The sequence below is a fragment of the Natator depressus genome, chromosome 5 (genome assembly GCF_965152275.1).
Source record: "Natator depressus isolate rNatDep1 chromosome 5, rNatDep2.hap1, whole genome shotgun sequence".
Classification (NCBI taxonomy): Eukaryota; Metazoa; Chordata; order Testudines; family Cheloniidae; genus Natator; species Natator depressus.
In genome coordinates this window covers 5,248,033-5,271,644 of record NC_134238.1, presented here as the reverse complement: position 1 = coordinate 5,271,644, position 23,612 = coordinate 5,248,033, and the positions used below count along the sequence as shown (strand labels likewise).

Sequence of the window (23,612 nt, the reverse complement as noted above, 5' to 3'; positions counted from 1 at the left end):
CAGATCACTCAGATGCAGGAATGGTGCAGCATGCATAAGGGGTGGCACAGAAAACAAATCACACAGATGGCTGTAGAAGAAGCTGATAATTGGATGAACAAGGCTGGCATCCCTTTGCAGAGGAGGAAGCAGCCAGGGTGACACTATAAGAGACAAGACAGGAGAAGCAAGGGGGGGGGCAGTCATGAAGGGCCTAGACAGGAAGGACAAGACACTTGTACAGGATGTGTTTACAGAGGGGAAACCAGGCAAGAGAGCTGAAGAGAGGAGTGACATAGTTGGGCAATGGGCAGGAATAGAGTCCCAGCTGTCATATTTTGAAAGGATAGGAAGGGTTGGGGAAGGCATGATGTGGAAATCAGAGAGGAGATGACAGAAGTCAAGATGGAAGATTAGGACTTGGACTACAGTTTTAACAGCATGGACACAAAGAAAAAGGTCAGAGTTAGAGTGTGTTATTAGGGGGGAAAAAAGAAGGCTTTGAACATAGCCTGGATGTTTAGGGTAAGTGTGGGAGGAATCAAAGATGGTCCCCAGTTTACAAACCTGTATGACAGAGGACAGCGATGTGAACAGAAATAGAGGATCTATTTTGCACAGCAAAGAATTTGAGACTAAAAAAGTAGCCAAGTGGGTCTTCAGAGAATGTTGTAACTTGATGAACAAATCCAATAAATAAAAAAGCAGGCCACTGTGCTACAGACAGGATAACTTACACAGCTCCCTTGTCGCAGCTCATGCTTAGGTTGTAAACCCATTTTCAGCTGGAACAGTATTTTACAGATATTTTGAGAGCAGCTGATTCAAAGATGGTAAATCAGCAGACTCTCAAGCTTTTCTTCCCCCCCACCCTTAAGCTGAATTTTGTGCTGATGAAAACATGCCAGGTTTGCAGACCTGGGTACTCAAGACCTCTGTTCACAAAGCTTGTATGAGAAAGAGAGTACTGGAAGGACAAACGGCCCTACTTCTGATACCAACCCTGAGGGTGGTTTTTGAGAGATGGATACCTTCCCAGACTTGGGATGAACACAAGGTGTGGGGCTGAGGGGGTGGGGTTTATAGGGATATCAATTTGTGCTGCTACCCATAAAAAGGAACACAGACATGCTCATACAGGGCAGAAAAGCATAGTGTGATAGCGATAACGATAGGAATGCCAGGAAGTGAGCCACAGGGGGCACTACCAGTAAGAGAATACATGAAAAAAGGTTCATCAGAAAGGCCAGACAACCCCTGCCCCTGCACCAGCATGTTTTTTGCTCTACTGCCACAGGCAAGCCATCCAGCAGAGGGAGCATGCTAGCCAACCTTATTCCCAGAAGTTTGCTGCAGGATAACACGAGATAAAACAAAGCCACGTTCCTCTTGAACTCTACTAAAAATAAAATTATGATCTCTCTGTTCTCCAAATGGGAAGCTGGAAAATTGGTAAGAAACATCCAATTGACGGCAATGTGGGCATAAGAATTTAAAAAATAACCCTGGGAACTGCCCTGTGACTCCAAGTCCGATGAAGTGAGCTGTAGCTCACGAAAGCTTATGCTCAAATAAATTGGTTGGTCTCCAAGGTGCCACAAGTACTCCTTTTCTTTTTGCGAATGCAGACTAACACGGCTGCTACTCTGAAACAAGTCTATTCAGTGTTGCACATCCGGGAGCAGATTTAATAAGACTGATTTAACATTTCGATATTAGCCAATAAGTAAAAGTGCAGGTCACATGAGGATACCAGGGTTAGAGTTACCAGTGCCTTGTCCCTTTAAGAATTGAAGGTCTGCAAAGTCACTAGAAACAGAGTTTCAGAAAAGCATGAGAGAAATTAAACGACAAATCCCTGGGGAAAATGTGTCACTCTATCCCAGAAAACAACCAGTTTTAAAGACAGACTGTAAAGTAACAGACACAAGGTGGGAGAGGTAGTATCTTCCACACCTTGTCTCGCAAATATCCTCGGATCAACACGACTACACCACCACCAACAGCACTGCATACATTTAAAAACAGCAGGATAGATTGGGAACTCCCACCAGAAGGATAGATGAACTGAGGCTAAGCAGTTTGATTTATCAAACTGAAAGTGGGATTTGAAAGGGGAACGCTGAGAGAACAAAAGCTGTAATTAGGAGAGTTTGCTTTGGACGGAGCCTCAGGAGCTAGCTGGAAGGAAAAAAACTCAGCCTGCCAAAACTGACATGCATCTCAAGGCCCTATAACCAGGGAAAAGATGCAACTGAATTTTACCTGCATGCAGCTCTTAAACCCAGAGCAAGAGCCAAAAGACACATCAGGATTCCCTGCTCGGAGAACTTGATTTCAGAGAGAAAGTACTTTTTGCCTCACAAGGAGCTGACTCTGACCTAAGATATAACCCTGTCCTTGCACCAAAACACATTCCTCCATTTAGTCCTGACAGGATAGTCAGACTGTGATGCAACCTCGTTTAAAAGATAATCAAGTTGCACGAGACCTTGTTTGAGAAGCTGCATACTGCTGTAGCTGACGAAGCAGAGAAACACCAGAAGTTGGGGAATGGACGGCATGCTATGGCAGCAGCTTGTAATTCTGTCAAATTGCCATACACAGAGCACAGGTCAGAAAGGGAAGCAGCACCTCCTCTTGAGTGAAAAGAATCTCAAAAGGTGACTTGTTGATGGATGAGATAAGGGAACTAAAGGCTAGTATTGATGAACTCAAAGGTGCAAAAGCTGAAATTAGTATAAGCAGCAAGCTGTCTGGGTGCACACAAAAGCACTGAATGGTACGAGCACACATGCAGGCAGGCAACCCCAGAAAAGAGGATGTGCTAGCTCAGAGGTGGACAAACTACAGCCCGCGGGACCGTCCTGTCCAGCCCCTGAGCTCCTGGCCTGGGAAGCTTGCCCCCGGACCCTCCCCTGCTCTGGGCAGAGGAGCAGCGAGCTCCTGGGGCATGCAGCTGCAGAGCCGCAGCCTGACCCGGTCTCTGTGCTGCGCGGCGCGGCTGCCTGTCCTGGTGCAGCCGCACCACCGGTGCGGTAAGGGGCCAGGGAGCAACGGCGGGTTGGATAGAGGGCAGGGGAGTTCAGGGGGTGGTCAAGGACCGGGGATGTGAATAGGGGTCAAAGTGGTCACAGGGCGGGAAACAGGGGGGTTGGATGGGGCAGGGGTCCCAGGGGGGCAGTCAGGAATGGGGGGGGGCAGTTAGGGGCGGGGGGGCCGGGGGCCATCAGGGAGAAGGAGTGGTTGGATGAGACAGGAGTCCCGAGGGCGCAGTCAGGAAGGAGGGGGGGTGGGGGTTGGATGGGGCGGGGGGTACGGGGGCCGTCAGGGGACAGAGAGCAGGGGGGTGGATGGGGCAGGGGTCCCCGGGGGGGCCATCAGGGAAGGAGAAGGGGGGTCGTTGGATAGGGGGCAGGGGCCGGGCCATGCCTGGCTGTTTGGGGAGGCACAGCCTCCCCTAACCGGCCCTCCATACAATTTCAGAAACCCGATGCGGCCCTCAGGCCAAAAAGTTTGCCCGCCCCTGTGCTAGCTGCAGACAATCTGGCAGAGGTGATACTTGTGACCGCTGTTTCAGATGTGGCAGTATGGAACACTACCAGTCAGATGTCATGCAGGAAAATCACAAGAGAGCAGAGGCAAAGTCGACACTATCAGATCTACCAGGAGCAGCCTGTATTTGCCATTAAACACCCAAGCTGCAACCCAGAGTACCCAATTTAGGGTATGTCTACACTACAAGTTGCAGCACTCCAGCTACGTCACTGTAGTGTAGACACTTGCTATAGCAACAAACAGGGTTTTTCCCCATCACTGTAGTAAATCCATCCCCTCGAGAAGCAGCTGCTAAATTGATGGAAGAGGAGATGAGGTTTGCATTTTCCTACCTGGACAACGTTCTTGTGGACAGTGGCGCTTTTGAAGAACGCACAGAGAACATAAGGAGAGTATTGCAACAGTCACAGAAGCATATAATTAAGATGAACGTTTCTCAATATGACCTTTAAAACAGAGGTACATTACTCAGTAATGGTGGTATCCAACTGACACCTTGACTCTGTGTTCTCGCAGAGAAACCACCGAACACAATACAGGAACTTTGCAAGCTGCTAGGCTTCATCATCTACTACCGAAGCTACATGCAAGACTTTTCTAGACTAGCACAGCCACTGTATGACTTGTTGATTGTTTCACTGGAATCTGACTCAACACTGTCAAAAGTGGCTTGGAAAAAGAAGAAAGCTAAAGGGCAAGGAAAGGCATTTGGACAGATATCCTCCGAACAGCCACTTCTCTGGACTCAGCGACATCAAAATGTTTTAAAACAACTGCCACCAAAAACTGCCTATCCTGATTTGCGTAACCCTTTCTCTTTCATGTAGATGCTTCCAATAAGGGATTAAGTGCAGCCTTCTATTAATGTCAAGATGATAGAATAATTGGTATGGGTCAAGAACATGTAGTACAGCTGAGGAGAATTATCACCTTCACTAAGGAAAGCTGGAGTTTCTAGCTTTGAAGTGGGCTGTTACTGACCAATTCCATGATTATTTCTATACACAAAATCCTTCATCGTTTACAACAATAACAACCTGCTAACCTATGCCTTCATTTCTGCCAGGCTGAATGCCACAGGCTTCAAAATTAGCTGACTTGAACTTCAAAGTTAAATATCATCTAGGGAAATCTAATGCGTAGCCAGATGCTTTATTTAGAGTGCACCTTGATATGGAAAAATAGATGACAAAATGCACAAGAGAGACAAGCAAAGATGTTAATGCTGTCTTTCAGTCCTTAGATGTACAAAAAGATGACAAGGTATCTTAGTTAGCAGCTATTACTACCATCCCTTTGCTTGCAGAAACTCATGTCCACAGTTATTAAATCCACCATAAAACCATTTCCACGAGAAGACATTTTGGACGTTCAAAAGGAAGATCCAGCTGTTGCTAAAATTCTTCATTATAAATCCATGGGGTAAAGACAAAATAACCAAGAGAACACAGGAGGATATGGTAATATGTCCACCCTGATGTGTGAGAGTGGTACCACTGCATCTGGAAACAGATGCAATACTTTATTGGAAAACCAAGTTACAAAATCAACTGGTATTACCTGAAAAATAAAAAAGAAAGAAAGGTAATCAACAGCTACATGAAGAGATGGGACATTTAGGAGCAGAGAAAGTAATCAGTCTTTCAAGAGATCGGTTTAATTGGCCACAGATAAAGGCAAAGATCAAACATTACATTACTAGAGTCTGTACATGAGTCAAGCAAAAGAATCCTCACCAGCCAACTAACAGTTACAACAGAACCATTTAAGTGTGAAAATAATTTATTCAGAAAGTTACAGCACTACCGTTTCAATTTTACATCTCTCACAATCCCATGCCACCCATAAGGCAATGGGCAGGTAGAAAGGCAGAACTGAACTCTTCGCTATGTTGTGAACCTTGCTAGAAAAACAAAAGTCAAGCTGGAAAGTTTCCCTTAAATAAGGTCATCTAAGTCTATAACTGTACACAAAATGAAGCTACAGAGTTCTCCCCTCTATATATTATATGGGGGATCACATTTACGCATTGACATTGCATTTGGTTTACCTATAAACTCTAAATATATACCTGGGCACCATAAAGATTAAGCTGAGAAATGGACCCAGAAGATGAAAAAAGCTTATGAACTGGCATCAAAGTGTTCTCAAAAATCTGCTACTTGTGGTAAAAATCACTATGATCAGAAAGTGCATGGTGTTGCCCTCCTTCCCAGTGACAGTACTTGTGCAGAATCTTTCAGAGAGCGTGACCAGAAAAATTAAGATCCTATTGGAAAGATAAGATTCATGTTTTATTTGAAAGGAAAGGGGATAGTCCAGTCTATGAATTAACAAGAAAAAGATGAGGAAGGATGTTTTAAAGAGTTCTCCATTGCAATCTTTTAGTTCCCTGTGACTGCTTGCCCTTGGATGTAACACCACCTTCTAAACCACAACAAAGGAAGAAACAGAGACCAAGGCAAACTAGTGCAACAAGAGATCAAAATGAGAACAAGCATTTGGACTCCAGTGATTATGATAATGACAGTGAAGATGAACTACATTATGTGATGGTACCAGATATTGTCCACGGCACAGATTCTGTGAATTCCAAGGCAGAAACATTTCATCCACATCTGGGAAATGAGGATGTGGTTGACCCTGTGAATTTGGAAACTGCATTAGACTGATGTGCCATTCACACCAGCCACTGAAAAACATGAATGCCAAAATGAGACCATGGAACCTGAAATCAGCAGTGCACAAGAGGGCAGATCACCAGAACAATCCACTGACACTCCAGGTCATCCAACTAGAAAAAGAAGAGCCACACAGACACCAAAATATGAATATTTAGGGACACCAACTTATCAGGGCCTAAATCAAACTACTGAACTCGTGAATGCACCATCTCGCTATCCTCATGTTTGTCAGATGCCATACCAAATGCCTATTCCTGTACCTTATCCTGCACTCTATCCAAGACACATGTAATACTGGTAAAATGATACTGACTTATGGTATGTCTATTGCTCTAAAATTAAATGAAGTGTTTTATAATTCTGGATAGTTTGTTATGATGTTAATTTAGTACGTTTTCTAAATAGTCTGCCATATGCCACCCAGTGACTTGGAGTTAACATGATTCTATCACTGCTCATACGGGAACTTTTATTTCTTGATATATGAATATCTTCAGGGATCTATGGTGTTCAGAACTGACTGTTCAGTTGGATTTTGGAATGAAAATTGCCAGACTTTTTCTGCTTAATATGAAAAACTGAAGAGAGATGCATACATTTCCACCATCCGTACCAGAACTTGAGAGAGAGAGAGACACACACACACCCCGACCCAAAGACTCAGTTGAGAATGACAGTTACAAGTTTGGGCATAAGCTTTCGTGGGCTAAAACTAGCATCACTTCATCAGATTGCATCTGATGACGTGGGTTTTAGCCCACGAAAACTTATGCCCAAATACATTTGTTAGTCTCTAAAGTGCCACAAGGACTTTCCTCATTGTGTTTGCTGATACAGACTAACACGGCTACCACTCTGAAACTAGTTACGAGTTTGTGCAACTTGCAAACTTCTAATAAATCAAATGAATGGACTGTAGGTTATACATAGTTAACAGAAATGTTGGGACAACATTACATTTACATGGGGGGAGTGCAGCACTCAAGGGAACATCAGGGTTATATTTACCTGTGCCCTGTCCCTTTAAGGATGGATGATTTGCTGTGGGAGTCAGAGGGGACAGCTCTGGTTGCAGCAGCATGTGCTCTGAAAGGACTGAGCAGCAATGGGGCTTGTGCAAACTGTGTGTTTATTTTCTGATACCAAGTTTAAAACTCAAACTGTTTAGCCAAAAATTAAACAGCGAAAGTTGTACAAAGCCTTAAACAATCTATGACTACAATGGTGTGCATGTTGAGGGGTAGGGGACAGTCAGAAAAACAGCTGTGTATATAATGGAGCTTTATAAACTTACTGTCAAGAGTTGGCTGTGTTCGAACACCACTGTGCCCATTCTGTAAACAAAGGGAAAACGAATGAGTAAGCCACCTGACAGAGGTGGTATTAAAAACCCTACATGATTCAGACATTTAACAGGCTGCTCATTGCGAAACTTTATATTCATTCCAAATTGAAAGTCAAGAGGGATGTGAAATAATCAATTGTCATTCCGTGGGCTAAACTATATAGGAAAGTGTAGGTACAATGTTTGTGAGACACATCCCAGGGACACAGGAATAAAAAGGAAACAAGAAGGCTATATGAATGAGTGATGGTAAAGTCAGGGACACGTGAGAAACTGTTGTCTCCCTGATCTAATAGAACACACAACTGCACCTAGGCAAATTACATAGAGATTGGAACCCTCCATTGGGAGATAAGGTTTGAGAGGAAACAATTGCTTCTTGGATCATTCTGGTCCACAAAAGTGAATGCTCTAGATTTATAATCCTGCACACCACCACGTAGAACTTGGTTCAGAAGTTAAGTGTGATTGAGCCATTAAGTTACAGAGACCAGAACATAATTATGTTTGAAATTGTTACAAGGAGATCATATGGAGAAATACAAAGAGGATGTTATTGTCATTTAAGAACGGCCATACTGGGTCAGACCAAAAGTCCATCCAGCCCAGTGTCCTGTCTAGCCACAGTGGCCAATGCTAGGTGCCCCAGAGGCAGTGAACCTACCAAGTAACAATCTAGTGATCTCTCTCCTGCCATCCATCTCCACCCTCTGACAAACAGAGGCTAGGGACACCATTCCTTACCCATCCTGGCTAATAGCCATTAATGGACTTAATCTTCATGAATTTATCTAGTTCTCTTTTAAACCCTGTTATAGTCCTAGCCTTCACAACCTCCTCAGGCAAGGAGTTCCACAGGTTGACTGTGCGCTGACTGAAGAACTTCCTTTTATTTGTTTTAAACCTGCTACCCATTAATTTCATTTGGTGGCCCCTAGTTCTTATAGTATGGGAACACGTAAATAACTTTTCCTTATTAACTTTCTTCACACTTCTCATGATTTTATATACCTCTATTATATCCCTCCTTAGTCTCCTGTTTTCCAACCTGAAAAGTCCTAACCTCTTTAATCTCTCCTCATATGGGACCCGTTCCAAACCCCTAATCATTTTAGTTGCCCTCTTCTGAAATTCACAGATTTGTAGATTCCAAGGCCAGAAGGGACCATCGTGATTATCTAATCTGATCTCCTGTATAACACAGGCCAGAGAACTGCCCCAAAATAATCCCTAGAGAAGATCTTTTAGAAAAACGTCCAAACGTGATTTAAAAATTGCTGGTGACAGAGAATCCATGGCAACCCTTGGTAAGTGGTTCCAATGGTTAACGACCCTTACTGTTAAAAATGTATGCCTTATTTCCAGTCTGAATTTGTCTAGCTTTGTCTTTGAGCCACGGGATCCTGTTATACGTTTCTCTGCTAGCTTGAAAAGTCCTTTATCAAATGTGTACTCCCCATTTAGGTACTTATAAGACCGTAACCATGTCATCCCTTAACCGTAATCATGTCATCCCTTAAGCTAAATTGACTGAGCTCCTTGAATATATCATTATAGGGCATCTTTTCTAATCCTTAAATCAATCTTGTAGCTATTCTCTGAACCCTCTCCAAATTATCAACACCCTTCTTGAACTGTGGACATGAGAACAGGACACAATATTTTAACAGCAGTCACATCAGCACCAAAAACAGGGAAAATAACCTCTCTACTTCTACATGAGATTCCCCTTTTTATGTATCCAAGGATCGCATTCACTCTTTTGGCCAGTGTCACACTGGGAGCTCACGTTCAGCTGATTAGACAACATGATCCCCAGATCTTTTGCAGAATCACTGCTTCCCAAGACAGAGTTCCCCATCCTGTAAGTATGGTCTACATTCTTTGTTCCTAGGTATTGATATTTAGCTGCATTAAAACACACACTGTTTGCTTACGTACATCTTATCAAGTGATCCAGATCACTCTGAATCAGTGACCTATTATTTACCACCTCTCCCAGTTTGTGTGTCATCTGCAAACTTTATCAGTGATTATTTTATGTTTTCCTCCAGGTAATTAATAAAAATGCTTAATAGTATAGAACCAAGAACAGATCTCTGCAGGATCTCACTAGAAACATACCCACTCGACGATGATTGCTCATTTACAATTACAATTTGAGACCTATCAGTCAGCCAGCTTTAAATACATTTAATGTGTGCCTTGTTAATTTTATATAGTTCTAGATTTTTAATCAAAATGTCAGCCAGTTCCAAGTCAAACACCTCACAGACGTCTACGTATATTGCATCAAACACTATTATCTTTATCAACCAAATGTGTAATCTCATCACAAAAAGATATCAAGTTAGTTTGGGAGGATCAGTTTTTTAATAAACCTATGTTGATTGGCATTAACCCTCCTTTAATTCTTTATTAGTTGAGCCCTATATCAGCTACTCCATTATCTTGCTCAGGATCAACATCATACTGACAGGCTTATAATTACTCAGGTCATCCCATTTACCCTTTTTAAATAATGGCACAACATTAGCTTCCTTCCAGTCTTCTGGAACTTCCCCAGTGTCTTCCCAAAGACTTACTGAAAATTATAACTAACAGCCCAGTGAGTTCCTCAGTCATCTCTTTTTAAATTCTTGGATGCAAGTTATGTGGACCTGCTGACCGTGTGATCTTTAAAATGTAATGTGCATATTCTCTTTGGTCTTGTATTTTTATTATTTAACATTTATAATGTGGTAGTGCCTGAAGGCCATAACCCGGTCAGGCCCCACTGTGCTATATGCTGTACAAATGTAATAAACAGTCTCTGCACCAAAGTTATGCTGGCAAGATATCATGGTGGATATGTAATGTCAATTTGTTTTTTAAAAAACAAGATGCTAAGCTTCAGGAAGATGGAGTCAATCAAAATGAGAATGTTAGCTAGAAACAGACTGTAGAGCAAATCAAGAAATCAAAATCCAGAGAAACATCACAAAGATCTGCATACCTGAGGACTGAAGGGCAAGAAAAGCAACAGCGAAGAACAACAGAGTTTGGGGGAGTGGGGGGGGGGGGGAAGAGTCAAAAGAGAATCTCTTTAACCAGTCCAAAAGCTGTTAACAGAACAAAACATCATCTCTGTGTTAGCCACTGAAGTCTCAGAGCACCAGTACTATTGTTGAGCTCAACAAAACAGTTGAATTATAGCCTTAGTATGTCACCAACACCCAAACCCATCAGTAATTAACCCAATCAATGTCTTTTCAATATCGAAGGTTTCTGAAATCTACTCACCGTGACTGCAACAGGGGTTGAGTCCGATGGAGCCATGGAGCTTTGGTATGCTATCCTGCTATGCACAGAAGTCTGGTCATAGGAGGAAGTTGTTGTTACGGGGCTAGTGCTCTGGGATGAGCAGGTCAGACTGGAAGAAGTGATGGCAGAGGTTGTGTAGGTGGACTCCTGTACTGTATTGGATATTGGCAAAGAGGTATTCAAAGGATCACTGAAAAAAGTAAAAGTTATTTATCATCTTGTTAAATGTCATTTCAGATACCTTCATGACATTACCAGCTCCTGCACAGCAATCTGGAACTGGATACCCATTTGCTCAGCTAGAAGTTGCTCACTTTCCAGTTTCCTAGCATAACACAATTTAATGTGGGCCTAGGCAAAGTTACAGCAGCCCTCTGTTCAGAGCCAGCATCTGCACTGAGCAGCAGGGGCCATTTCCCCCTCATAGGACAACTGTATTTTCTCATCCCATGTTCCATTCTTCCCCCTCTCAAAAAGGCTAGCTATGATAATTGTTTTCCTGCTTTTTCCTGGCTAGAATTAGCATTCTACTTCGTAAGTGATTTCTTATGCTTTTAGATTGTAAGGTTTAGAGGGAAGACACTACTTCTTACCATGTGTCTGTATCAGAGCCCAGCACAATGGGGTCTGATCAGACTGAGGCCTCTAGTCAATATTCTAATACTTTGAAATCTACTGACAAAAGGCACTAAGAAAGAGCTGCTCTTATTACACAAAACTGCTGTAAATATCCACGACAATTTACATACACAGATTAATATTTGTACCCTGCCCCTAGATCTTTCTAAACTCTTTACATTTGTTGCCTTTCCAGTATTGCCTGAGTCAACATCAGTCTTGTAGGACTTTACAGGTTAAAAAGCACTTTTTAAAAACTAAATTCTGTTGCCTGTGATTCAAACATTACTTTAAGACAGTTAACACAGCAAGGCATATTTTCCACATCTTGGATACTGAACCTGGGTATCCCTCCATTTCTGTTTATACAGTCTCTTTCAGGCTCCCATACATCAGCACATTGCTGCAATGTTTGCTCTGCCAAAACCGGAAGGGTTAGGCTTAGGGGTTTTTTTAAGGTTCGTACTGGATTTTTAAAAACATTTACAAAATTTAAGATGAATGGAGGAATTTATTTTTGCAAATCTTAATTCTTGCAAATTCTCCATCAACTTTTTAAGGAAGATTTTACACAAACAAAACTCTGAAAGAACATTTGAAGAGTAAGCATGCATTTGGCTGCTATGTTTGCATTTCTTTTGTTATTACTGGAGACATTAGCATTTTAATAAGGGCTTTCCGCCCACCTCAGAGCCTGGCTGCCTTTAGGCTGAGCTTCCATTGAAGTCAGACCTCAGTTTATGGTGTCAGTCTGCTGACAGAGATGGATGTTGTGATGCATTTACCTCTGCTGAGTCAATTGTAAGAGTAGATGGGCTGGGAGGGAGCCAAAGCCTCACTTAAACAGCTTTGGGAATCAGCATAATTAAAAATGATAAAGTAACAATGTGAAGGGTAGCTCATGAAGAGAGCATTTAAGTTCACTTCATTCCCACCTCCATTCCAACCCATTTTTCAGAACGTTTCTCTAGTCACCAGAAAAGGAACCTTCCTGCTTTTAAGGGTGCCATCCTCAGAAAATAAAGATTGAGGCTTACAAGTAATTATATTTAGCTTCCGAGACAGCAACACCAAACAGCCCCTTGGCAGAAGAGACCTTGATCTTCACATGCCACTTTTTTGGTACAAGAGAACACATAAGGATGCAAAAATGGAACTCTTACGTACTTTACAGGTTTTGAGTACAAGCTGTTGCTGGGCACCTGGCTGATATTCTCATTGCTTGGGGCTGACCCAAACTCTGGGAGAGAAGGCTCTGACCCAAACTCCAGAGCTCCAAACTGAACGTTTAACCCTGTCACATCGGCTGATCCAGGCATTTCCACTGCAGAGGCCGGGATCTGAAAGTAAAAACAAAATCCTGTATCTATATAGTTTATATGAAAGAAATCACTCACGAACCACCTTGAACTCCAGGGAACTACGAACATACAGAACACCAAGTATGTAACTTGGTTACAATCTCACAGCCTTGGCTTCTAACCTATATCTGTTGGCCAATGCAGCTGCCTCTCAGACGGAGCTGCATAATTTCTCCTAACTAGAATCCCTCCATCTTAAAACTTAATTTGTCAGTCCCACATACTTTTTGGGGCCTAAGAGATTAAGTCATACTGTCCTCTGTGCCTACTAAAGAGTATTTTGTTTTAAGCATTCACCTCCCAGTCACTAGTTAGTCCAAGAACACTCAGAAATGGTTAAATTTCCTCACAAAACAATCAGATATGTGCTTGGAAAATACCACATCACTGTCTTCTGGACTATAAAGCCACCCATCTTAAAATTTAAAACCAAAAGTGCATCAAGACTGCCCTATAATGTTTCCCCACCCCCCCAAGTATCTTAAAGCCTATATGTGCCATATATTTGCCCCTGCTGTGTTACCCACCTTAGAAGCTGGGGGTATCCTCCGTTTTGGTGGTTTCATCTGTTTCTGCTGCGTTTGATGGGCAGACGCTGCCTGGTTATCCATAGACATGCTAGGGAGCTGCAGCATTTTGCTTGCAGCCATAGAACTGTCTACTGGTGATGGCTCTCGGAGTTTTACTTGGGAGGAGAAGGACTCCAATCCAGGAGGAGGAACAGGGACTGTCTGTGTCTGCTGTTGCTGTCGCTGGGTCAGCTGGCTGAGAACTGGAGATGGTTCAGGCTGGGATTTAAAGTCTAGCCAGCATTTGGGAAAAAAATCATAATTGATGCATTAAACTCTGCTCCCAGGACTTTTATGTTCCTTCCATCTCTGTAGTTGTAGTTAAAGAATTAGTGCTTTTATTCACCCCTCTCAGAGCTATTGCTGCAGACCGTGTGCACACTCAGTCAGCCGTCAACGCATTATTTTATATAAACTTCAGATTCTGAATATGAATATTATTTTTGCAACCACAGAGCTGGCAACAGTTTTCTTTTTTGAAATGAAAACGGAGATTCTGAGACAGGACTATATGGCAATTTTTTAAAAATGGGGAATTAGACAGCTGTTCATATGGCCACACAACCGCATTATACTCAAGTCTCTAGCAGAAATGCTATGTATTATTTTAGTCAGATCTTGCACCGCTCCACAGTGTGAGGACCTGCCTGAAAGTGGGACTCTGTTAAATGTGGAAAGTGCAATTCACGATAAAAGCTAAAACTCACGACTTTTGGACAAAGTTTGTCAAGAAATACTGACATGTTAGAGACGATATAATTAAGTTTTCTGATCTCCTGATTCTAAGGGGAGGAGTATTTTCAAAGGCTCAAATAGGAGTTAGATACCCAGCTTCCACTGACTTTCAATTGGAGTTGGATGCTTAACTGCCCTTTATAAATCTCCTCCATAGTTTTTAGTTGTTGAAGGACAGGCTTATAAGCAATGATTCAAAACTCTAGTTCACAAACACAAGTGGTCCACAGAACATTGCAGGTCACATGTTGCCAGCTTCTCCTTATTTCCAGCTGCTAAACTGCATTAAAATACAGCTGAAAACACACAAATATTTTCTTAATATTACTTTATGTGAATTGTGGTTGCTACCACAATGGCTGCTTCTATACTGGCAAAACCAGGACCTGTAATTCTCCACAGTAAGAGCATCACTGGAAGCAACAGTGTAGAGACTGCTCAAGCAATTGTTATCATGGTCTTGTCTAACCCTCCACAGAGAAGGGTCTACGTAATTGTGAATGGGAGGGACGGTGATCTACTCCATCATGGACAGAAAGTGAAGTATGAAGGACGCAGGCGGTCCCAGGATTAAGAAGTGATCCACACTATTAAAGAGCCAGAGAACTCACCATAAGGTGGTATTAACTTAGTCTAGGATTGAAAATTTATACTTTGTCATTAGTAGAAGTACAGTCAAGGTAACATAAAAAGGTCTTTCCCCAGAATTCCTAGAGACATTTACAGTCATACTTTATATTAAGGTTCCATTTACAAATAGTTTATAAAGGGTTATTAATAGACTTTTAAAAATAAATGGCTAACCAATTGTCAGAGATGACCCGAACAGGCTGCTTACAACCATCTGTAACACTTTCTACTGAAGCCATGTATAAAAATACTACTCACGTCTATTATGCTTATAACAGCTATCATTTATTAACCTTTTATAAATGGAACCTCAGTGTAATGTGACTAAGTTTACTAGTCTCCTTTAGGAAGCTAATTTCAAAAGAGAAGCCATTTCTCAATATCATTTTAAAAATCTCTTACATAAGGTCTGGCACTGAAGGGTCAAAGTTCCATAGTCAATGGCTTTAAATAATAAAAAAAAAAAAAAAAAAGGCAAAACCTATCTAAATACTTACCAAACTGACTGAGGACCGAGGCCTGGCTAATAGGGGGTTTTAGATCCCAGGATGAGGTGGTGGTAGCGGTGGTGGCAGTGGAACTACTGCTGTTTTGCTGCGAGCTCGGAGAGGTGAACTGACCCAAACCTGGAGACTTCAACTGGTCCAAGAGCGGAGATCCAGTGGAGTTTGCTAATTTAGAGGATCCAAGTTCTCCAAACCCAGAACAGAGAACTGAAGACTAGCAAGAAAATGAAGAAAAAAATATTTCACTAAAGGTTAACATGACCAAACCTGTGAGGTCGGAGTTAATCGCTCACATTGGCAGAAATTCAGTTCATACTTTATCCCCAGATTTCTAATTAAAAGTGAAAAGTTAAAACTTAGCAAGAATATCCAACTGAGCACTAACAATATGGGGCCAGATCCACAGCTATTGTATACTGGTTTAGCTCCACCACTGTTAATGGACATATGTTGATTTACCCAAGCTAAGGATCTGACCCATGTAGTTTTGTTTATATAGTGCCTTAGAACAAAGTAAAGGTAAAGTTACTGGCAACAGTATTTAATTTGTTTCAAAACATTTTCCTACATCTAATCTCCAACTCTATTAAAACTAACAAAGGGTTGCCAACTTTCCATTAGTCCAGAAAACTCAGAAATAGTTGATTTCCACACAGACCAGTCAGATATGTGCTTGGAAAATACCGCATCACAGTTCTCTGGCCTAGAATTCGATGCTTTATATACAGAGTGTTTCATTTTAATCAATATGCAGAGAACTTATCTGCTCTTTTCTCAAGAACCAACACAAGCAGTTCACTTAAATGGACAAGCAAGAAACTCATGAGCACAAAAACGTCCATCTGATTTTTTTTTTTTTTTTTTTTTTTTTGGTGAGGACATTTTTAGTCCAGTGTCCTCTCATATTTCAATACCACCTGCAATTTAAGTGGTGCAAAGAAAAGTCATAAAAAAAAGAAACTAACTGAAAAAGTATAAAGTGTTTATTCCGTAAGATTCTGAGTCTTTAAAAAGCCAAGATGAATTTTACCAGACTCTGAGGAGAATAGGAGTTTAGAGAACTGGAATTGCCAGTTCCTGATGTCATCTGGGTGTTGTGTTGGGAATTCGTGAAGACTAGGGCTTGGCCAAAACTCTGCTGTTGGGGAGACTCGAAGGAGTTGCCTTCTGTTTCTTGGCTAGAAGTCACAGGCTTCTGAAGTAATGTTACTAGGTCAATGCTACAAGAAAAAAAAGAGTAAGAAGCTGTCAAATACTAAAATTGGGATACTTGAGGACTGAAAGAAGATCAAATAACTAAGATCAATATGAAGGACACTATGCTAGCCACATTATTTAACCTTTCTGGGTCTCATCTCTGCAGCACACACCACCACTCAGAAGAGCGAGAATCCAGCTTTCTACTCAGACGGCAAGGTCCTGCCATCTGCTCGAGCACAGGGTTACTATTGCCACATTTACTGCTTCATAATTGAAGAAAACCTTGCATTTTGTTCTGTATTTTAGCATTTCAAAGTGAAATGCGGTGCAATTTCAATATCATTTATCTTGGGTATGTCCAAAGTACTTACCATCATGGTAGCTAAACACCCATTGGCTTACCTGGTAAGCTCATGGAGATCAACATGATTGAGCCATGGGGGAGTAAGTGAAAAGAGGTGTTATTTGCTTACTTCATAGAACCATAGAATATCAGGGTTGGAAGGGACCTCAGGAGGTCATCTAGTCCAACCCCCTGCTCAAAGCAGGACCAATCCCCAATTTTTGCCCCAGATCCCTAAATGGCCCCCTCAAGGATTGAACTCACAACCCTGGGTTTAGCAGGCCAATGCTCAAACTACTGAACTGTCCCTCCCCCTTAATCTTGCCACTCAATATGTACTTCACATGCATGTCTGTAGCACCTGCAACCTGAGAATCTCAAGGTGTTTTACAACTATTGCTGCATCAAACTTGCACCTCCATGAGGTATTATTCCCATTTTGTAGATGGAGAAACTCTCACACATAGCAGTGAAGTGACTAGCCCATTATCACACAGGAATTCTGTGGCAGAAGCAGGAATAGAACACTAGGCATGTGCCTGAATTTGCTCCACGTTACACATCATTAGGATTCGGAACACACGCCTTTCATATACTTAATACGGCCTCTTGTACACCACAGTGTAGTCAGAGCCTAATACTAGATAAAATCAAGTGTTAACACTAAATCAAATTCACCCGAAAAATTCTGATTAGACATGAGCTTGTCCATTCACATCCATGCCACCTCCTGAGGGCAAACACAGGATTGTTTGATTATTTTCTCCAACAGAACTTTAAAGTGTGCCAAATGCTGAAGCGTCAACAACTTTACAGGGAGCATGTGAAAGAGTTTAGGCTGTGAGAACAGTCAATGTATCCGATGAAGTGAGCTGTAGCTCACGAAAGCTTATGCTCAAATAAATTGGTTAGTCTCTAAGGTGCCACAAATCCTCCTTTTCTTTTTGCGAATACAGACTAACACGGCTGTTACTCTGAAACCTGGAACAAAGATGTAAATCCTCCCCTACCTTTGCCCAGGAGTGATGTGATTCTCAGCTGGAACAGAAGATGCAGTGAAGACCTTTGTTTCAGAAAGCTGAGAAAGGAGGAAGAAAGAAGGAGGGAGAAAGTGTATTTTAGTTATACGTGCATTGAAAGTTTACAGGCAGCAATATTCAAAATAAATAACCCAACCCTGGTTATGTAACTTAGAGAGATCAGGAATACCGAATCATAGTAACAAGTTGCACTGCAGATCACTTTTAAAAGGACAAGGAAAACACAGCCCAATTTTAATAAGGACTTGCACACCGTTCTGCACTGATTTAAACACACTGGTGTAAGGCCTGGTCTACACACAGATTCTGTATCAGTATAACTATATCTCTAAGGGGTGTGATTTTTTTTACCCAAATAGTTATATCATTACAGACCCTAACGTGAATGCAGTTATAGTGGTATAAAGATGCCTTACACTGGCATAAATTAGTTTATTCTCATAATGGCCAGGGAATAAGATATAACAGTACAATATAAGCATCTTTCTAATGGTATAACTGTGTCCACTCTAGGGGAATTGTGCTCCTTTTACTACACCAGTATAGTTAAAGAAAGCCAACTTCTGTGTTTAAACAAGCATTAAGAAACCAATTTAGCTAACTTGATGAAACCCCCTTTGGTGTAGATGCAGTTACACCGATAAGCGATTATATTTATATAGCTGTTAAACTGATATAAGTAAAGTTCAAACAGATTTAAGAGTACTCACACACAACATTACTCTCCTTTAACTAATTCAGTATAAAATCATCTCTTTAGTTATATCGGTACAACTTTACGTGTAGACCAAGCCTAAGGACAGCTGATCTACTGAAGGAGTGAGCAAACATTTCACCAGAGTTTGAAGGTTGGGTCCCTGCACCTGTAAAGCCTTACACTTTCTTGAGCAGTCCCACTGAGGCCTTGGAAAGCAAGAGCCAGATTCATCTCTGCCACACTGTGTGCAGTTCCACTGACATCATTGGGAGTTACATCCCTAAATATGCTACAGTTACTAAATCAAATTGCAAGAGTGCTCATCTGATTGGGGTTCTTTTATGGAACGATGCTCATCCAAATTGACCATTACAAGCCAGGACTGATTCTGATGTGTATTTTAAAGGTGAATGCCTGCCACCAACAGAGGCTAAGATCTAGTTCTGTTGTGTTGGAAGAGTGGATTGACAGCTGGATGAATGTGGTTTGAATTTTATGCTGGTACACAGTTCGTGCGAAGTATGGTGTGTTATCAGAAAGTGAAACTCAAAGCCCGTCCCTTGTTCCCCCCGTGCTGCCTCTGCCTGTTCTTATTTTAACTTAGCTCTTTGGGGCAGAGATTCCAACTACATCTGTTATGTAAAGCAGCACACACACACACACACACACACACAGAGAGGACTATAATGAATAAGGCTAAGATTTTGTCAAGGCTATTTTTAGTAAAAGTCACGGACAGGTCATAGGCAATAAACAAAAATTCAAGGAGCCTGTGACCTGTCCATGACTTTACTAAAAATAACCAGGGGCCAGGGCTAGCTAGGGGGGAGGGATGGAGTCCCATGGGGGGGGGGGGGGGAGGAGCCTGACAGGCTGAGCTCCCCGCCATGGTGGGGGGCACAGCCCCGGCTCCAGCAGCTGCAGCCGCAGCCACAGGGGATACACAGCCCCTGCTCCGGAACTAGCCGCAGCTGTGGTACAAGGATGTGCGGCCCCGACTGCAGCCCCCAGCCAAGCCCTAGCCACAGGTGGGGGTGTGGTGCACGGCCCTGGGAGGCTGCGAGGCATGGCCCTGCCTAGCCCAGGACACCGCAGGGCTGGGCGCGCAGCCCCGGCTGCAGCCCCCGGTGGAAGCTGCGGGGCTAGGCACGCAGCACCGGCTGCAGCCCCCAGTGGAAGCTGCGGGGCTAGGCACGCAGCACCGGCTGCAGCCCCCAGTGGAAGCTGTGGGGCTGGAGCTGCAGCGTCCTGGTTCCAGCCATTCCCAGTTGCAGGGCAGGGGCGCACAGTCCCACCTCCATCTCCTGAAGCGTAGAAGTCATGGAGGTCCAGTAAAGTCACGGAATCTGTGACTGCCGTAACCTCCATGACTAAATCATAGCCTTAATAACGAACAATAAAGAAGGTTAAGAGTTTAATTTCAGCTCAGATAAATTCATAGTAAAGGCTCCTGCTCCATCTATAGCGCCCTTCCCCAATTACGCGTTATTGTAGTACAGACTGTACTATGCTTTCTGCAGCGTTGTGAGATTCCTGCATTATTATGCCACTAAGAAGTCAGTTAAGAGCGGAGTGGTAGGCTGTGATCTGCAATCCCTTAGTTAAATATTAAATCCTTAATATAACATTAACAGTTTTCCATGCCCACTTAACCTGGAGTAAGATCAACAGTGACTAAAAACCCTGACAAACCCTGAAAGCAGGTTAGCTAGAGAGCTTGACAGACTTGAGACAATTTCAAAAGTGCCTCTTGGGCTTGGAGGGGGAAAAATGTTCTCTATCCAAGGAAAATGGCATGCAAAACAACTCCCAAGATGCAGGTTAGTAGCTCTGCTGTATTTAAGTTTATGCTATGGACTGTGGCAAACAGTAAACAAGCAGCAGATCTGAGAGTCTGCTGGGATAATGGCATTTGTCAGAGCCCATGACATGTGCAGCAGCTGAAACAGATGCCACCAGAGTTTCTTAGAAGCAATTTTATCTGCTTCTGAATAACTGTCTGGGATAACCAATTGTGCTACACAACAAACAAACCCTTCACTAATGTACTAGCACATTCCTAGAAATAGGTGGATGACAAACAATGGTCATCAATTGTTTTTAAAAGTCAACTTCACAGGGGCGCCTCCCCTTCTTACAGTGACTTCCCTTCAAATACAAACATCAGCAAAGTTTCAATTGTAAAACCTATGCCTCGTCAGCAAGTATGCAACGTTTACCAGCTGCCAGTCATCTCCCACACCAGCTAATATGGCTTGGGAGCAAACACTCAAGATGCGTATTTAAGAACTGAAACGAAATACAAAGTAAGAGTAACAAACCAGGAGAATTAGGACCCTAATGGGTATGTCTTCATTGCAGCTGGGAGTGTACCTCCCAGCCTGGGTTGACAGCTAGTTTGGCTCAAGCTAGCACACTACAAAGAGCAGTGTGGACCTTATGGCTTAGGTTCGCAAGCCCACCCAACCCTCTGGGTCGGAGCTCAGGTGGCTAGCCCTGGCCTCTGCCAGTGCTACAAGGCCACAATACTATTTCTAACATGCTAAATCAAGCCAAGTTAGCATGAGTCAATCTACCCGGGCTGGGAGGCACCCTGTTACTGAGGCCTAAGAAATTAAAACTAAATGAAAATGGTTTTCATGCCATCTTAAATCCTGTTTAAGGGACACTGCCAATTTAATCACACTTCTGTCCAATTTTAAAAACAGATCTACTGCTGTTGCAAGTAAAAATTATGATTAACAGAAATAAGAAAAATAGCATTTCTTTATTTTTCAATTTATTTTGTGCATTTGACAACAATTTTTATATGTTTTATATTTGTCGAGAGGAAAAAAAATTAAAAATAGGAGATTGTTTGTAAAAACTGGCAGGAAGACTGACGACCAACTGTAGTACCTGAAAATATATTTGCTTTTAAATGGACTTGCCTTCGCATTGACACTGTCCCTTTAACAAAATACAATTTCATATATTAGACACACAAGGTGGGTGAAGTAATATCTTCATGTATTGTAATTCCAAGGGTCTATTTCTGTTTAAACAGAATGGAGAGTATCACTATCCTAGATTCATAGAGTTTAAGACCAGAAGAAATCATTAGATCATTTAGTCTGCCCTCCTGTATATCTCAGGCCATTAAATCTCACCCAATTACCACTGTTCTGAGCCCAATAGCTTGCATTTGACTAAAGCATAATCTGCCCTTGCCTAAAGTATATTTCTAATTTAAATTAGTCTAGCTGTGACCTCCAGCCACTGGTTCTGGCTATGCCTTTCCCCACCAGATTAAAGAGCCTTTTAATAGCCTATACTTTTTCCATGTGAAGGAATCAATGCTTTTGTCCACTGAGAGACTGGATTCCACTAACAGTTTGTGATAGACCAGCCACTGAAGTCATTAGTTTGTTGCATGAGTGTGGTTGACAGGCCAGAATAGAGGGATCCCTGGTGTGAAGTGAGACAAAGTTAGCCTCCAGTCCTGCAATGAGCTCCATGTAGGCCCACCCCTGTGCCCACATGGAAGTACATGACTTCAATGATGCTCCAGATGGATGCAGGGGTTAGCCTGAGTAGAGTTCTTTGAACAAGTAAGGCCTTGCTCCAGTGATTTGACTGTACTATACCAACAACAGAACCACTCCTCAGACATTAAAAGAAATAGAAGACATTTCTAATTAATCTAAAACTGACACCTTTAAAGAATGCATACTGGATAATAATACTTGGCACTTTTATAGCACTTGTAGTATTTCCCAGATTACAACCTCCTTGGAAGCTAAGAAAGAATGTTCAGATTTGTCTTTGAAGCGACACAATCCTCTCTCTAGTAAGAACCAAAACCACCACCAGTCTCGACCAAACATTCTGAAGCAAACTCCTCCTCTTCGGAAAATGCACTTAGAATATCTGATGTCCATATACAGCAGAAAGACCTTGATTTTTAAAGTTCTCCATTTCCTTACCAAATTTCCCCACTCCACCCCAAACTCCTCTAACCTGCATATACAGTGGTTTGTTATTGTTGGGTTGATCAGACTGGACTGGTAGGTATAAATATTATTAGAATACCAAAAATGTGCTAGGTGCTTTACAGATATGAAGCAAGGCCGTTGGCCTGAGAAAAATACATGGACACAGGCTGGGGGCTAGGATGTAAAAAAAAAAAAATTATGTGATTGATGTGTCTTGTTAGTTCAATTTTTTTTAAATATTCTGTTAACACAGACTGACTGACTCACGTTTTGAAAAAAGTCAAAAGAATTATATAGATCTTATAAACAGAAACAAATGGATCAAATTTTGGGCAGTCACTAAGTTTTAATATTTAATCTACCAGTTCATAAAGATCATTATATAAAAAAGACTCATGATGCTAACGGTGTAAGCTCTTGACAATGCAAGGGGAAATGCGTGTGATTAACTCTCATAAGTGCTAAATAGTAGAGTTGGGTTAAGAATGAAAATAACATTTTAACTACAAAAAAAATCTGTAAAATTCTTATATTCACAAATAGTTCACTCAGCCTGATAAAATGGGGAATAATATTTTTATATTATTTGAATAAAAAGTACAATGAAATTCATCAAATAATTGATTTTATGATCTTCACTAAATAGGAATGAACTAAAAAAAATTTTTCTTACAAACCCTCCATATATTGCAAAGTATTACACAGGACATTGATTTTTGACTTCTGAAGGAGATGCACAGACAGCACAGAATGAATAATTGCTGCCTACCCAACCACATATACTTACATCTTCATTCCAGTCTTCTGCCGTCCATTCTTCTATTGAATTCTTCCATGCTCCTGTTGCAGTTTGGGAGAGAAGAGAAATTAGGCACAAATGGTAAGGCCCAATATCATATTTCAGTTCGCACATTAAAAGCCATCTTACCATCCATCTCTAATTACAGTTATGAATGCAGTACATGCAGGAAATTATGGTCAGGACCATGAGATGCTCTACAGAGTTAGGGTCTTTCGGGAGATATCTTTAACATGTTCTCTAGAATTTAAGGATATTTCTAGCCCTTCTG

General features: G+C 41.9%; 1 protein-coding gene and 2 non-coding genes across 6 annotated transcripts in view; all 3 read right to left on the bottom strand.

The window, feature by feature from the left end:
* The window catches only part of UBAP2 (ubiquitin associated protein 2), a 130,862-nt gene that overhangs the window by 30,366 nt on the left and 76,884 nt on the right, over window positions 1-23,612 (bottom strand). For all 4 annotated transcript variants that reach the window (XM_074952280.1, XM_074952281.1, XM_074952282.1 and 1 more), the window contains 8 exons: window positions 23,330-23,382; window positions 17,842-17,909; window positions 16,319-16,508; window positions 15,280-15,502; window positions 13,376-13,650; window positions 12,655-12,827; window positions 10,849-11,059; window positions 7,516-7,555 (listed from right to left, as the gene is read on the bottom strand). In XM_074952280.1, coding sequence (XP_074808381.1) covers window positions 7,516-7,555; window positions 10,849-11,059; window positions 12,655-12,827; window positions 13,376-13,650; window positions 15,280-15,502; window positions 16,319-16,508; window positions 17,842-17,909; window positions 23,330-23,382 — 1,233 coding nt within the window. The remainder of the gene's footprint in view (window positions 1-7,515; window positions 7,556-10,848; window positions 11,060-12,654; window positions 12,828-13,375; window positions 13,651-15,279; window positions 15,503-16,318; window positions 16,509-17,841; window positions 17,910-23,329; window positions 23,383-23,612) is intronic.
* Window positions 13,163-13,248, bottom strand: LOC141988329 (small nucleolar RNA SNORD121A). The gene has a single exon (XR_012639748.1). It is a non-coding gene; the product is annotated as a small nucleolar RNA SNORD121A (small nucleolar RNA).
* LOC141988328 (small nucleolar RNA SNORD121A) lies at window positions 15,909-15,992 on the bottom strand. The gene has a single exon (XR_012639747.1). It is a non-coding gene; the product is annotated as a small nucleolar RNA SNORD121A (small nucleolar RNA).